This window comes from Nicotiana tabacum, chromosome 23 (assembly GCF_000715075.1).
Source record: "Nicotiana tabacum cultivar K326 chromosome 23, ASM71507v2, whole genome shotgun sequence".
NCBI classification, from domain to species: Eukaryota; Viridiplantae; Streptophyta; class Magnoliopsida; order Solanales; family Solanaceae; genus Nicotiana; species Nicotiana tabacum.
In genome coordinates this window covers 8,040,537-8,054,246 of record NC_134102.1, presented here as the reverse complement: position 1 = coordinate 8,054,246, position 13,710 = coordinate 8,040,537, and the positions used below count along the sequence as shown (strand labels likewise).

The 13,710-nt window shown below is 36.7% G+C and overlaps 1 protein-coding gene across 11 annotated transcripts; it reads right to left on the bottom strand.

Moving 5' to 3' along the window:
• Nucleotides 1-4,481: 4,481 nt before the first annotated feature.
• Nucleotides 4,482-10,209, bottom strand: LOC107788500 (uncharacterized). Of its 11 annotated transcripts, none has more exons than XM_075246608.1 (5): nucleotides 7,183-10,209; nucleotides 6,059-6,212; nucleotides 5,636-5,870; nucleotides 5,452-5,545; nucleotides 4,482-4,852 (listed from the first exon to the last, which is right to left on the bottom strand). In XM_075246608.1, the coding sequence occupies exon 1, from the start codon at nucleotides 10,109-10,111 to the stop codon at nucleotides 7,418-7,420; it is 2,694 nt and encodes an 897-aa protein (XP_075102709.1). In that variant the 5' UTR covers nucleotides 10,112-10,209; the 3' UTR covers nucleotides 4,482-4,852; nucleotides 5,452-5,545; nucleotides 5,636-5,870; nucleotides 6,059-6,212; nucleotides 7,183-7,417. The 11 variants fall into 11 exon arrangements, with proteins under 11 accessions (XP_075102709.1, XP_075102711.1, XP_075102708.1 ...); XM_075246610.1 differs by having other exon boundaries at nucleotides 5,452-5,515; XM_075246607.1 differs by having other exon boundaries at nucleotides 4,483-4,852; nucleotides 5,648-5,870.
• Nucleotides 10,210-13,710: the final 3,501 nt, after the last annotated feature.

Genomic DNA, 13,710 nt, shown 5'->3' with positions numbered 1-13,710 from the left:
GTCAAGCCAGCGATTGCTTCCGTCAAGTTCGCCAACTGTTCTTCCACCGATTAAGTGTTTGTCACCATAGGTTGCATGATTGTTGTAGATGATGGGGAGTAGCATGGATTGTCATACAGATTGATTCTCGAATGGCTCACGCTACGCTGTGTAAGTAGGGAGGATCCATCACTTAAAGCATCATCATCTTTCTTCACAGCCGAGTTCTTGGATCCGAAAAGGTCAAGCAGAGCAAGAGTTTTTTTGAAGCCATTTCAATGTTCTTGAACTTTGGTGATTTGAAAAGTTGAGATGAAAGGTAGAGATTGTCCCACTAGGCGTGCCATAATTTGTAGACAATAAATTTGCGACAAAAAAGTAAAATCGAGACCGAAAAATATTGCAACAATAGCAGTATTTGATTTCAAATAATTTGAGTGTACAATCTCTAGGAATCCTCTGATTCTTCTTTCCAATAATAAATAAATCCAAGGGCCTTTGATCTTGATCTTGAATATATAGTTGTTGCCACAAATGGTAATCTTGAATTCAACTAGCACAAACTTTGATTTGAACTCGTACTCCTTGAATCTTGATTTGTTCTTCGTTCTTCATCTTGAACTTGATTGCTTGAACTTGAACTTGTGGAGGAATTTGCAGTGTTTGATCCACGAGCTCTTTCTTGCTTCCTGTTATAATTTTTGGTGTCTTTTCTGAGTTATGAAGACCCTTATTTATAGTTGTGGGGGTGAAGAGTTATGATAAGAACAAACTCTTTTCGACCAATCAAATTAAAGTGTGACATGGCCGTATTTGATTGGCCAGAACATGTCACTTGCACATGTGGCGCGATTTTATTGGCCTTTTAATGTGACTTGACATGCCTTGTCATTTTGACACATGGCATGATCCTATTGGCTCTTCCGCTTGCCTTGGTGTACCACGTCATATGACACGTGGCACCGAATTGGGCCTCTAGGAATACGATATCTTGGGCGTAATGAAGTGGGCTCATCACTTTAGCCCAATGGATTAAGACTTATTTATTTAATTTATATATATTGGACTTATATAAGTAATTCAATTATATTAGCCCATAATATTTATTTGGACTAATATACCTTGAATTTTAAAATATAATCCAAATTATTTTATGGATTTAATTTTAATAAAATTTATATGTCTGCACACTGCTATAGAATAGTTGATGGATCTATACTCTGGCCATTTTTCATATTTTCTTAATTCATCACCCTTTAAACTGTAAAAATGTCTAGAGAGTTTTTGTTAAGTTCTATAAAAGTACATAGTTAATTGCATTCTATTTCTACTAGTAAGTCTTACATGATATTAAAAAAAATAACCAAAAATTAACCGAACCGTACTGATACCGAAGATAAACCGACATGATTGAGACAGTTTCAGAAAGTCTAATTTTGGTTATACATAATAGAATAGTCAAAAAATTGGTATGATACAAATTTTATAAAATAACCGAATGAACCGAACCATTGACACCCCTACTTATAACACGTGTAGAGAGATGGGCCAGTGAGATCCAAGTGTTTAGCTAGTGCGCCTTGTTTGTACCCATACGCAAGGAGAAGTGCACAAATACTCGATTTTGGGGTCACTATTTAAGCTATATTTGAAGTTAATTTTTTCTTTTTGCAAATTTCTCCACTTTGAAACGCACTTTAGAATTCGCATGTCATCTGTTTAGACTTAGCATCTGAAGTTACATATTCAGGGTTCAGAATCGAATCTGAAGTTCTTCTATTGTTTCGTATCCGATCTGAATTTCTTCCATAGTTTCAAAGCGCAAGTTTTAATCGTCTCAAAGTGCAATTTCAGAATCAGATCTGATGTTCGGACCATTTCAAAGTACAACTTTAGAATCCGGATACGAAGTTCTTATCACTTCAAAGTGCAACTTCAGAATCAGGATATGAAGTTCTTCTATTGCAAGTGTAAACTTCAGAATCGACATCTAGAGTTCATGGACAATGTTTGATTGCTCAGTTTTGGCTTTGGAGATGGACCGTGGTATTTTAATATAGTTTAACGGCGAAACTCGCGACTGGTTTCAGGTAGTTTCCTTCTAGATATTTTCTCTCGACTGACTTTCTATGCAAGTCATCCCTCTCCCTAATGAGCATCGGTGCAGCTCAATATTACGATGTAGTATCGATGCTTCACTAATCAATATTAGAAAGGGCCACTAATGCTTCTCTAGACATTAAGCTATAGCTCAACTCACATGGTAGGGATAGAAGAATTTGAAGTACTCACTAAATAAGGTTCTATCCTGAGCCGAAGGTCTATTGAAAACAGTCTTTACCTTCACAAGGTAGGGATAAGGTCTGCGTACACACGATGTGAGATAATAATGGATATGTTATTGTTATTGTACTAAATAAGGTTCTACATAAATTTCTTAGAAAAAATAGGTACATGTTTAATTGGGACGAGCAAATAGGATGTCCCATAAATATTTTACCATACAGAAGTCACTTTCCTCTAACTTTAGTATAATATTCTCTAAGAAAATAATTTTCTAAATATTTAATGCAACCAAACAAGGAAAAATAGAGAATATATTTCACATGTTTTTCTTTGGGATTTTTATCTATCTATACTATAATAAAACCCTATTTGCCACATTTATTTAGGTTCCTTATTAATTACTTTGTATATCTATATTTACTAGTTATATACAAAACCATAAAAAAGAAGAAATTCAAGATCCGTTAAATCTAGTCTATTAGTTATCTGACACCAACCCCCATTTCCAATAATCTCCCTTATATTTAAGATTCTTTCCTTTTCCAAAGGATTACAAAACATCTTCTCTCTTTTTTAATAATTACCCAAAATTATTCTTACCTACGGTAAGAAATTTCGCTTATCCACTGTTATCCAAAATCTTGCTTACCCAAAATCTCGCTTACCCACTGTTACCCCCGACCCCCCAAATTGCAGATTTATTTCCTCTTCCAAAGCTTTTAAAATTTAATTTCTCTCTTTTTTACTAATCACCCAAAATCTCTATTTCTTATTGATACAATGCAAACGAAATTCAGAATATTGCTCTAGAATCAAGTTGCAGGTAAATTTTAAATCTTTTTTTCTTTCTTTCTAAAATCTTTATTGTATTCGACTTGTATATGATACATCAATACCCAAAACAATGCTCGATACAATACTAATACAATTATAATACGATTGTATTAAATTTTTAGTGTAGAGTTGTGATTGAAACTTGAAGAAGATGGAGATCATAATTGTATCACAACTTTTCAGAAATGTACCCGCGATTGTATTATAATTATATATGTACCATAATTATTCCAGGAATTGTATTACAAATGTATGATAATTATATATTCATTGTACATTATTACAAGCAGTTGTGAGTTCGTGACGAATTTCACAGTTTGTATCACAAATATGATAATTGTATATTAATTTATTAGTATTGTATAAGGTATTATTTTGGGTATTAATGTACTAGATACAAGTTAGATACAATTATGATACATTTATGTTTTAGGCATTGATGTATCTGATACAATTCAAATACAATTATGAATACAGTTATCATACAATTTATGAATATTTTTTTAATAATATAAAGCTGTCAGAAATGGTGGGAAGAGAAAAAATGGAGATTTTGGGCGTAAATTAAGGGATTTTGATGTACGAAAAAAGAGAAGAGAGGGGAAAAAAGGAAATGATGTAATTGAATCCCTTAATTGAAGGCACTAATAATGGGGTGAAAGCCTTTTAAGAAGAAATGTATATAATTTGTAAGAAAAACCTAGATACTTATTAAAAACTGCAAAACATAGAGAACATAGATAAATAAGTTTTTAATATAATATACCTAGGTAAAAAATCCCTTTTTCTTTTTCTTTCTACCAAGACAGAACCGTAAATTTGCGAGTTAACCGTTGAGATGGCAATACTTTTTATTATCATGAACAGTTGACCTATAGTATTGCGAGTTTAACCGGGTAAATAAACAACAACAGTAGCTAGTATAAGATTATAAATTTTTTTAATAAATCCTACTACTAGATAGGTCGTAGTTTTTGGACCATTTGAACTAAGTAATTTTTCATGTTAATACTTGTGTTCTTTACTTATCCGTACTTACTTTATTACTCTTATATGACGTAAGTTAAAGAACCAAGATCTATTGGCAAAAAATAATGTAATAGCTTGGCCAGTTCTAGGTATGGCCAGAAAAAAAAAGGTTATAGGTATGGAATCATGTGACCGAACGCTAACCTTGGAAACATGAAAAGATGGATGTTCTTTACATTCGCCATTATTTGGAATGCAAGGTTCAAAACCTATAGTCGTCCTTTCGGAATTTTTTGTTTTTCGCTCGGTGTTCGTTATTCATTTTGAAGCCCGATTAATCCAGGTTCACATAAAACCTATTTAAGGGAAAAACGTTCTCTATCAAAATTGATTTTTCATTTCCAGAACTTAATCTGAAAGCTCTGATTAAGGATGAAAAAATCATATACATCCTACCCAATCCTATAAAATTTAGTACCTAATGATCTTAAGATCATGTCTAAACTTACAACAACCCAGTATAATCCCACTGGTGGGGTATGGGGAGAGTAGTATGTACGCAAACCTTACCCCTACCCTGGGGTAAAGATGCTGTTTCCGATAGACCCTCGGCTCCCTCCCTCCAAGGACTTCCTTTTGCATTATAGACTGATCAATACACTCTTTTGCTTTAGCTCTACTTTCATTCGAAAGGACTTCGTTCTTTGTTGCCCTCTATATATTGGTTGTAATCGTAGTTTGGTTTTTGGAGATGGTATGTTGCAATGCCATAATGATAAATTTCCTGAGCAACCGATCAGAAAACATATAAACACAATCGATGTATTGTAACGATTTTGAAAAAAATGATCAGACTTGCAAATAGTCGTCATCATCTTTTTCCATAGTAGTCACCAAAGAAAGGAAAAGATCACTTAGTGCAGTGGAAAGAGAGCATCAAGCGCAGCTTTCATGTCACCACTTCTTCAACTATTCTTCTAGCATTTCGGCAAATAATTCTTTACACAACTTTCTTATCTCACGTCACGATACATTCAGCAAAACCTGAACTCGCTAATAGGTGTAGGTGTTACAACAGGAGAGCTAATTTGTATCTTGGACTTAACTGACAAATCAAGAATCCAATGACAACTATCCTATAGGAATCAGGGGGGAAAGAGATGTGAAGAGGGATTGTACAAGAATCAAAGAATTTTGCATCTCTTTTATAATTTAAATGGATTGGTGAGAGAGTTATTTTCTCTATAGTTTCTTCCAAATTGGTTTCGATATTACAACTAAAACTAAGCATTCCAGAAAATGATGGGAATCAAAGTGTCTTCTTAATCATCCTGGTCTAACAAACAGTAATGTAATTCACCTTAGAATCTCAATAGTACTTACGTGGCACAGTGTTTGGAGACAGCTGAAATGTGCTCTCCCCGTATGCGGACAATATAAAACAAGTCTGCAAGCAAAAAAGTTTTAAGTTGTAGACCTGCAGATGAAATACAGCGTGTTTAAGTGCATTTACAGTTTTGCCTACATGTTTAGTATAGAATCAACAGCTGGGGAGGAAAGTGTTTACCATATTCTGTACCTTTATGCAGTGACAATCCTCTAAAGCTGGCACAGCAATTACTTTGTGGCCGACCTCCAGCCCCCCCGGCACAATACAAATGCACATCAAATTCAGAGAGAGAACTTAAAACTGCATAGATAACCATGAGCTTCATAAACAAGACATCTAATCGTTTCTGTCCTCAATCTTCTGCAACATCCACGAGTTCATTTAAATGAACTAATTTAGCAGTTTGATAGTCCTGTATATTCAAAGTGAGAATTAAAGAATGTAAACTCCTTAAATTTTTTCAGAAACAGAACAGTTTCAAATTTTAAGAACCATCAAGCTAGGAAATTTGACATCTTCTAACATACTACTTTTTGTATCTATACACTTAATCTGATACTGGGAAGACATGTATTGAACATTTTAAAAACTTAGTATTACCTTGTCTTTCTACTCCAGCATGTTTTGTTGCGGGAGAGCATTTCCATTTTATGCAAACAAAGGTGAAGCAGTGAGTTGCACATTCACCTTATCGGTTTTTTATGGGACATTCGGCTACATTGCTAACAGGCCATTGGATTGTAGAAATCTTTGCCTGAAAGATAAAATAATAAAACTTGGTGAAGAAGCTTCAGAAAGCAAGAATTTTTTCTCAAGTAGGCAAAAGTCTTATGAATAGCAAAAGCAGCACTAAGAATCTAAGATAACACTGTGTAAGTAGAAAATGATGACTGAATCAGTCCCTAGCTATTCCTGTAGGTTGTTAGGCCAGTTATCTACTTTACTGACATTCCTAAGGTTGTACCACATTGCTAGTTGGTTCAGACAGTTATATTTCAGATTATGTACAGATTCAGCTTTCCTTTAAAACATGTTTGATTTCTCTCTTTCCACAAGACTCACAAGGCATTGACTGGCATAGTGGTCGAAATCTTCTATTCCTGTTAAATTTTCTTCCTGAGCAGTATATACAGAGGTCCTTAATAATCATGGGCATCACAAAATGCATCCCGATGCTTCTACTAGATTCTTGATTAAGGCTTCCAGTAAATTTTTTGCTGCTCAAGTCATCTAGTCACCTTTTGTTTACTGCATAGCTAAAACTGATTTGCAGCTTAAGATTAGCAACTTAACCTTCAGCAAGTTTGTAAAAGCTCTGAGACCAGTTAGTTATACTCCTAAAACAGGGAATTAAAACTTAACATAAGCTCTTAGTTAATGTATTATACTTCCTAATTAGTGCTCATCAACATGAATTTGATTAAAAAGAATCAAATTCATATGATTCCAATAATTTGAGATGACTTTCAACTGATAAATTAAGCACCAAATTTCATTAATTCAAGGACTAGCAAGAGCTTCATTAAACAAAATAACAAAAACATAAATAATTTCACAACATTTGGAAAGGGAATCCAATTAAACATATATTAGCACCAGAAAGTGAGACATCATATCTTCTCACCATTTATCTGCCTTCTACTTGAAAACGCATCAAGAGCATGAGAAAGATGAATAATAGATGGAAGAATGCAAGAAAAAGTTAAGAAAGCAAAATAACTTGCCTGTAACTTGTAAGAAGGAGCAGCATATACCAAGTGATGATTCCGAAGTGATCTCTCAGGAGGCAAATTCCTCTTAAACAGAATAGCCTACAGGCATGGAACGAGAGATCTTTATTCGAGCAACAGGGTATCAAGGTGCACATGAAGATCTCCATTGTCAATGAAGATCTAGTTGTGGACATCCTTGACTGCACAAACATATGCAGCAGAATCACAGAAGTAGGAACTTCATACGTTATTTGTTGTCTGTTCTATCAAGTCCCTCTAGCAGCAATGAATATGTCTGGGTACTAAGCCGAAGACGATTTTTCTCCATAATATCCAACAACTCTGAACATCTATTTACAAAACCCCTCTTAAGTAAGCCATCAATTAGAAGCTTCCAAGCTACTTCGTCATTATTGTACCCACAATCAAGAAGCCAGAAGAAGGTCGCCTTAGCTTTCTCATTGTTTCCGTCATCATACAACCCACACACGAGGAGCTTGTATGACTCTAAGCATGGTAAAAAACCTTGTGTAAGCATAGTTTCAAGATATCTTGCAGCATCCTCAAAAAGTTTCGACTTGCAACAACAATTTACCATTGAGGTATACATATCTTCACTAGGAGATATTCCGCAGTTCTGCATATGATCAAGTAACCTCGAAGCTTCCTCAAGGCGTCCTTCTCTACAGAGGCCAGTAGCAAGAGAATTAAAAGTGTTTGTATTAGGAGGACAGCCATATTCCCCCATTTTATCAAAGAGTTCAAGCAAAGTTTCGTATTTCACCACTTTCCACACGTCAGCAATATTAATGGAACTGGCCTCTGTTTTGATATCAAGTCCTCCTTGGGACAAATGTTTGATCAAAATGGAATAGGTGTAATGAGAAGGTTCATGTCCAGCCTGAAACATACATTTTAGCACATCAAAGGCTCGATGCAGTAATCCTGCACGACCATAGCCATCAATCATTACTGTATAGGCCATCAAATCTGGCCTAACTTCCTCCTCTGCCATCTTAGCCATCACTTCCTCTGCTTCTTTCAATTTCCCTTCATTGTAATATGCAACCAGAAACGAAGTGTAAATGCAGACGTCAGGCTTGTGTCCCATGGAAACCATTAAATTAAAAACCTTGTAAGCATGATCAAAGGCACATTCTTTTAGTAGCTGCTCAATCAGGATACTGTAGGATTCGATTGTGGGTTTAACACCACTTTCTGGCATCCTTTCAAGTAATTGGTCTGCTTCCAGCTGCTTACCTTGTTTACACAACCCGTTAATCAACACATTATAAGTGCATGCATTTGGGGAGCAACCTTCCTCAATCATTTCCTTAAACAGCGTCAAGGCAAAATCAACTCTTTCAGCTTTGCAAAATCCATCAATTAGAGCAGTGTAGATCGCAACGTTAACCTTTATACCCTTCTCTTTCAGAGAACTAAAAATGGTGTGAGCTTCTTCAACTCTGCCTCTTTCACACAAGCCATCAACTAGAGTACCATAAGTCCACTCATCAGGAGCCAAACCATTCTCTTCCATCAATCTAAGCAACCTAAATGCACTACCTATTTCTCCCTCTTTACACTGTCCATGAACTAACAAGTTAAAAGTGACATCAGTAGGAGACAGTTTGCGTTCGAGCATCCTATAAAGTAGTGACATTGCCTTATGCACCTTCTTTATCCTACAAAAGCCAGAAATCAATTCATTGTACGTACGGACATTCGGGATACAATTATTCGATTCCATTGTGTCAAAAACATCTAATGCGACATCAACCAAACCTTTCTTACAGTATCCATCAATCAAAGCATTGTATGTCACCACATTTGGAACTAGTCCATTTTCCGACATCACATTCACTAACACTCTCGCTTCGTCAAGCTTAAAGTCTTTACACAAGCCATCAACAAGCACAGTGTAAGTATGAACATTCGGCTTGCATCCTTTCTCCTTCATCTCATCAAACAATCGCAACGCTTCCACCCTCCTATCCAATCCACACAACGCATCAATGAGAATCGTGTATGTCCTCACATTCGGACAACAAGCATCCTCATCTCCCATTTCGACAAACAACCTCATCGCCTCATCCATCCTCCCCGCTTCACACAACCCGTGAATCAAATTATTGTACGAAACCACATTCCTTCGACAACCCTTCTTAGGTATTTCCCCAAACACCTTGTAAGCACTATCTACATCCTTTCTCCTACAATGCCCCAATATAAACGACGTGTAAGTATGTGTATCGGGACTCAAACCAGCTTGCAAAATCTTACTCAAATAAGATTCAGCCTCAACAATATTACCTAATTTACAATAAGCATTAATCATAGTATTAAAAGTATAAATATCAGGCTTAATTAAATCACTCAACATTTCATCAAACACACATTTCATTTCCTCAATCATAACGAATCGCGATAAACACATCAACAACGTGTTATAAGCCCACACATTGAGCTTAAACTCATCATATTTGTTCATATCAAGTAACAAACGCATCGTAAAAACAGCGTCGTCACGTGTTTCGCACGATTTAAGCATGTTAAGTCGGGTTTTTTGGGCGACCCGAAAGAGATTATTGGAAATCAAAATGCGTAAAAGGGACGCGTAGGATTGAACATTGAGTTTGAAGGAAGGGACACAGGAGAGATAATTAAAAAAGGAGAGGGCAATTTGGGGATTTAGATTTGGGTTTTGTGAGAGGAAAGAAGAAAGGGAATAAGGGGATAGGGAAGGAATAAGTGTTTTGAGGGAAGGGTATTTTTGCCAATTCGGATGTGAAAGGAGGGAGAAGAGTTGGTGATTAATGGAAGGTTCTGGAAATTCTTCTGAGGTTGAAGATGAAATGGAAAATGGGAAGAATTTAATAAAGAAGAGAGGAATTGAGTTAACTGAACGGAATGGATTAATCAACGCCGTTGATTGGATCATTGTATTGGGGAATCGGACGGCGGCTGTGACGACTCCATGCACAAAGAGAGAAAAATATTTTAAGTGTTGAAGATGGAGGATGAAAATGGAGCTGAGAAACGCAGTTACTGCTGAAGCTGAACACAGTATAGAGCTGTAAAATGGGCCGACCCGAACCCGAATCTGTTGACTCTTGCCCCGTCCTTAACCGGGCCGGGCCGGTTCAATTTTGCCGGTGTGGATTTGACCCATTAGTCAAAACATGTTGATTTGACCCGAACCCGTAATCCCTTAACCTGGACCCTAATGGGCAGAATCCAATTTAATTAAAAAAGTTAAAACTAATAAATGATAAAAATTTCAAACTTTATACATAATTACGAATTTGAAATTACTACATGTCCTTGAAGCTAGTTAGAATAAAAATGAAAGAAAAATTATACTTTATTAACATTAAAACTTGATAAACATATGAAATTCGACTATTTTTATAACTAATAGTCTAAAACATATGGAATTCGACTATTTCGACAAGACGTCTTATAGTCTCTGGTACTATATTCTTTCTTCAATGTTTGGATTCAATTTTTTATCACTTGTCTGAATATATATATGTGAGCTAGTCCGGGAAGGTTTATCTGTGGGTCAGCTACCGATTCGAGTCCGGTCCGGTTCAGTGGGTCAAAATATTATAGCCCAGCCCATGCCCCTTAAATTAATGGGTTGGTCCAATTAGGGTTTCGTGGGTCATGGCCCGATTAAAGGGTCAATTTTAATGGGTTATGTGGGCCTTGTGGGTCGACCCGATCCATTTGACAGGTCAGGTTGACTTTCGTACTTTATTTTTTTCCTCTTTTTTTTCTTTCTTTCTTTCCCGTTTTTCATATAGCACTACTTTTTATTTCTTTTTTATTCAATAGTTACTTATTTCTTCAATACGGCAACACCCAACCTTGGTAGAAAAGTTAGAGAGATGTGAGAACTTCTCTCTCTTAACGCCACTACCTTTTTCCAGTCATAAATTTCATTGCACTTTTCCAAAGCACTAACAACCTACCTCAAACACAAATTTACTACATACACTGCACAACTTCAACCAATGAATGATCCTATTTAACACTCGGATATACAAAACTCCATTAATGAACCACCTGACATAGGTACCATGCAAATAGATGATGCTAGCCCAACTACAACACCTGCAACTTTCCTACAAACTTTGATATCCAACAAATACCTATCACTAACGCTCAGTAATCAACAAAATTCAATCACTTAAACTGGCCTCTCTCTGACGAAATCATTCAAAACAATATAGATGAGGACATTTTTATACTAATTACTTCCATCGATAAATTACGTTTATATGCACCATAGAAATACTCGGTAATAATAAAGGTCTTTGGCAGGAAGGTTGCATACCACATATTAAAGAACAAGCTCCTATCTTTATGGAAGCCGACTGAAGATCTTCCTATCATTGATCTAGGATCCGACTTCTTTCTTATCAAATTTCAAAGGGAAGAAAATATGATTAAGGCTCTCCATGGAGGACCATGGTTTATACTAAACCACTTTCTATCAGTTCGAAAATGGGAGCCCAAGTTCATAGCCTCATCAACACAATTCACTTATTCAGCTATCTGGGTTCGCCTTCCGGAACTCCCAACTAAATTTTATGATTTAGAAATACTACAAAGGGTTGGATCTAAATTCGGCCATTTGTTAAAGGTAGATACATGCACTTCCACAACTACCATGGGAAGGTATGCACGTATTTGTATTGAACTACCCTTAGAAAAAACCCTAAAAACACATGTACACATAGGCCATCATATGCAGATACTCCTCTATGAGGGTCTTAATTTACTCTGTACAAATTGTGGAGGATTTGGTCATGCAAAAGGAAACTGCTTCTTTATTGCACATATATCACTGGATCAAATTAACAAAAATGAAGTTGCAAACTCCTTTACAACGGAAAACATTGAGCAACCACAGGAAACAGAATGGAAAGCAGTCAACTTCGCAAGGAAAGCTAACTACAACAACAAAAGCAATAACACCACCACAAGCAAGGCGGCTATAGTGGCGGCGCAACATATGGGACAATCTACGCCAGGTAAGTCTTCAAACCCTACTAGGCCATCTTTGGGCCAGCTGACCTTGCCTAACTCATCCGCTCTTAAGAGGCCCAATAAGGAAGTCCTTAACAAATTTGAACCATTAGCTGACTTGGGACAAACCATAGACAGTGATGAACAAATGAGTACAAGCCCAACGAGTCTTGGCCCAATTAAGGAATACATATCATCTCCAAACAAGCAATCAATGTTGTAGCCCTCCCATATCTAATCAACACGTGACTTAGCCCCACAACCTTTTCTAACCAATGAAAAGGTTCATAACCCTATTACTGAATTTTATAATTTACCATCTCAAACTTTACCTTGCTTGACCGACCGACACATGTCTTCTAACACAACACAGACACATCACATTTCCCTTCCACATAGCAACCCACTCATACCCCAAGACCAATCATTAATAGACAACTTAATTTTTAACTTACACAACTCGGCCCCCTCTACAATACACCTAAGCAAGAATAACAGTAACTTGCATGCTACATTGCCCTATATTCCAAAAGAACATAGCCCTTCTACAAGTCCCATGCAAACAAAATGATTACAATTCAAGTGAAGATTTTCATGATAACCCTAACATTTCCAATCCGCTTTGGTCGTTACCAATACACGCACCACTGCCATACTTAATAAACAAAGACAATCCCAGTTCTTCAATTACACCAGAACTAATACAACCTCCAAACACTCCTACCATTACTCAAAATACATCTGCAGACACAAATCATGCAACGCCCAACTTTTCCAGCCAACCACAACAATACATACCTAAGAGACAATATTCACAACAACTAATTCTTTCATCTTCCACGGCTAACTATGCAAGGACCGCAACTACCACACATCATAACCCTACTGATCTATACATCTCAACCGATGACAAATGGACCAACCACTTCAATCATGGTTGGAGATGGGCCTACAAGGTTATGCCTTGATTTTCACTATGGAACTGAACAATCAAGAGGTTGTTCTCCTAGTACAAAACCCAACACACCTAGGAGAGATAATAACAGAGGGGATGCGACTAGGAATGGAGGCATACACCCAGAATCAGTGGTATACAACACAGACACCTCTAATGTTAGAGCATCAACCATCCACTTCAACTCCAGCACTGGACATACCCCATGAGTCTGATGACCTCACATGCGAATCCAACAATGAACCTTCTGCCTTTCTACCCTCCACATCACATGGGGAAGGTGTATGCTCCTTGGTTCTAACCACTCAATTCATTCAATCCCCTATCTCCCTACTCGACCCAACCAGTCTATTCGAAACTCTAACATCACAGGAAAGCCCACCACAAACACCACCACCCTTTCCAAATGCACTAAGACACCCAAACAAGACAGAAACTGGCAGAGATACTAGCAGAGATGAGGAAACAAGAATGGCATTCTTGTGGCTAAAGAGCATCCGGCTTTACAACCTCAAAGAGCAGTACGAAAAAAAGTTCATTCTCAAATG

Coding starts and splice junctions, on each gene's coding strand:
- LOC107788500 (XM_075246608.1), bottom strand. CDS start 10,111: ATGATCCAATCAACGGCGTTGATTAATCCATTCCGTTCAGTTAACTCA.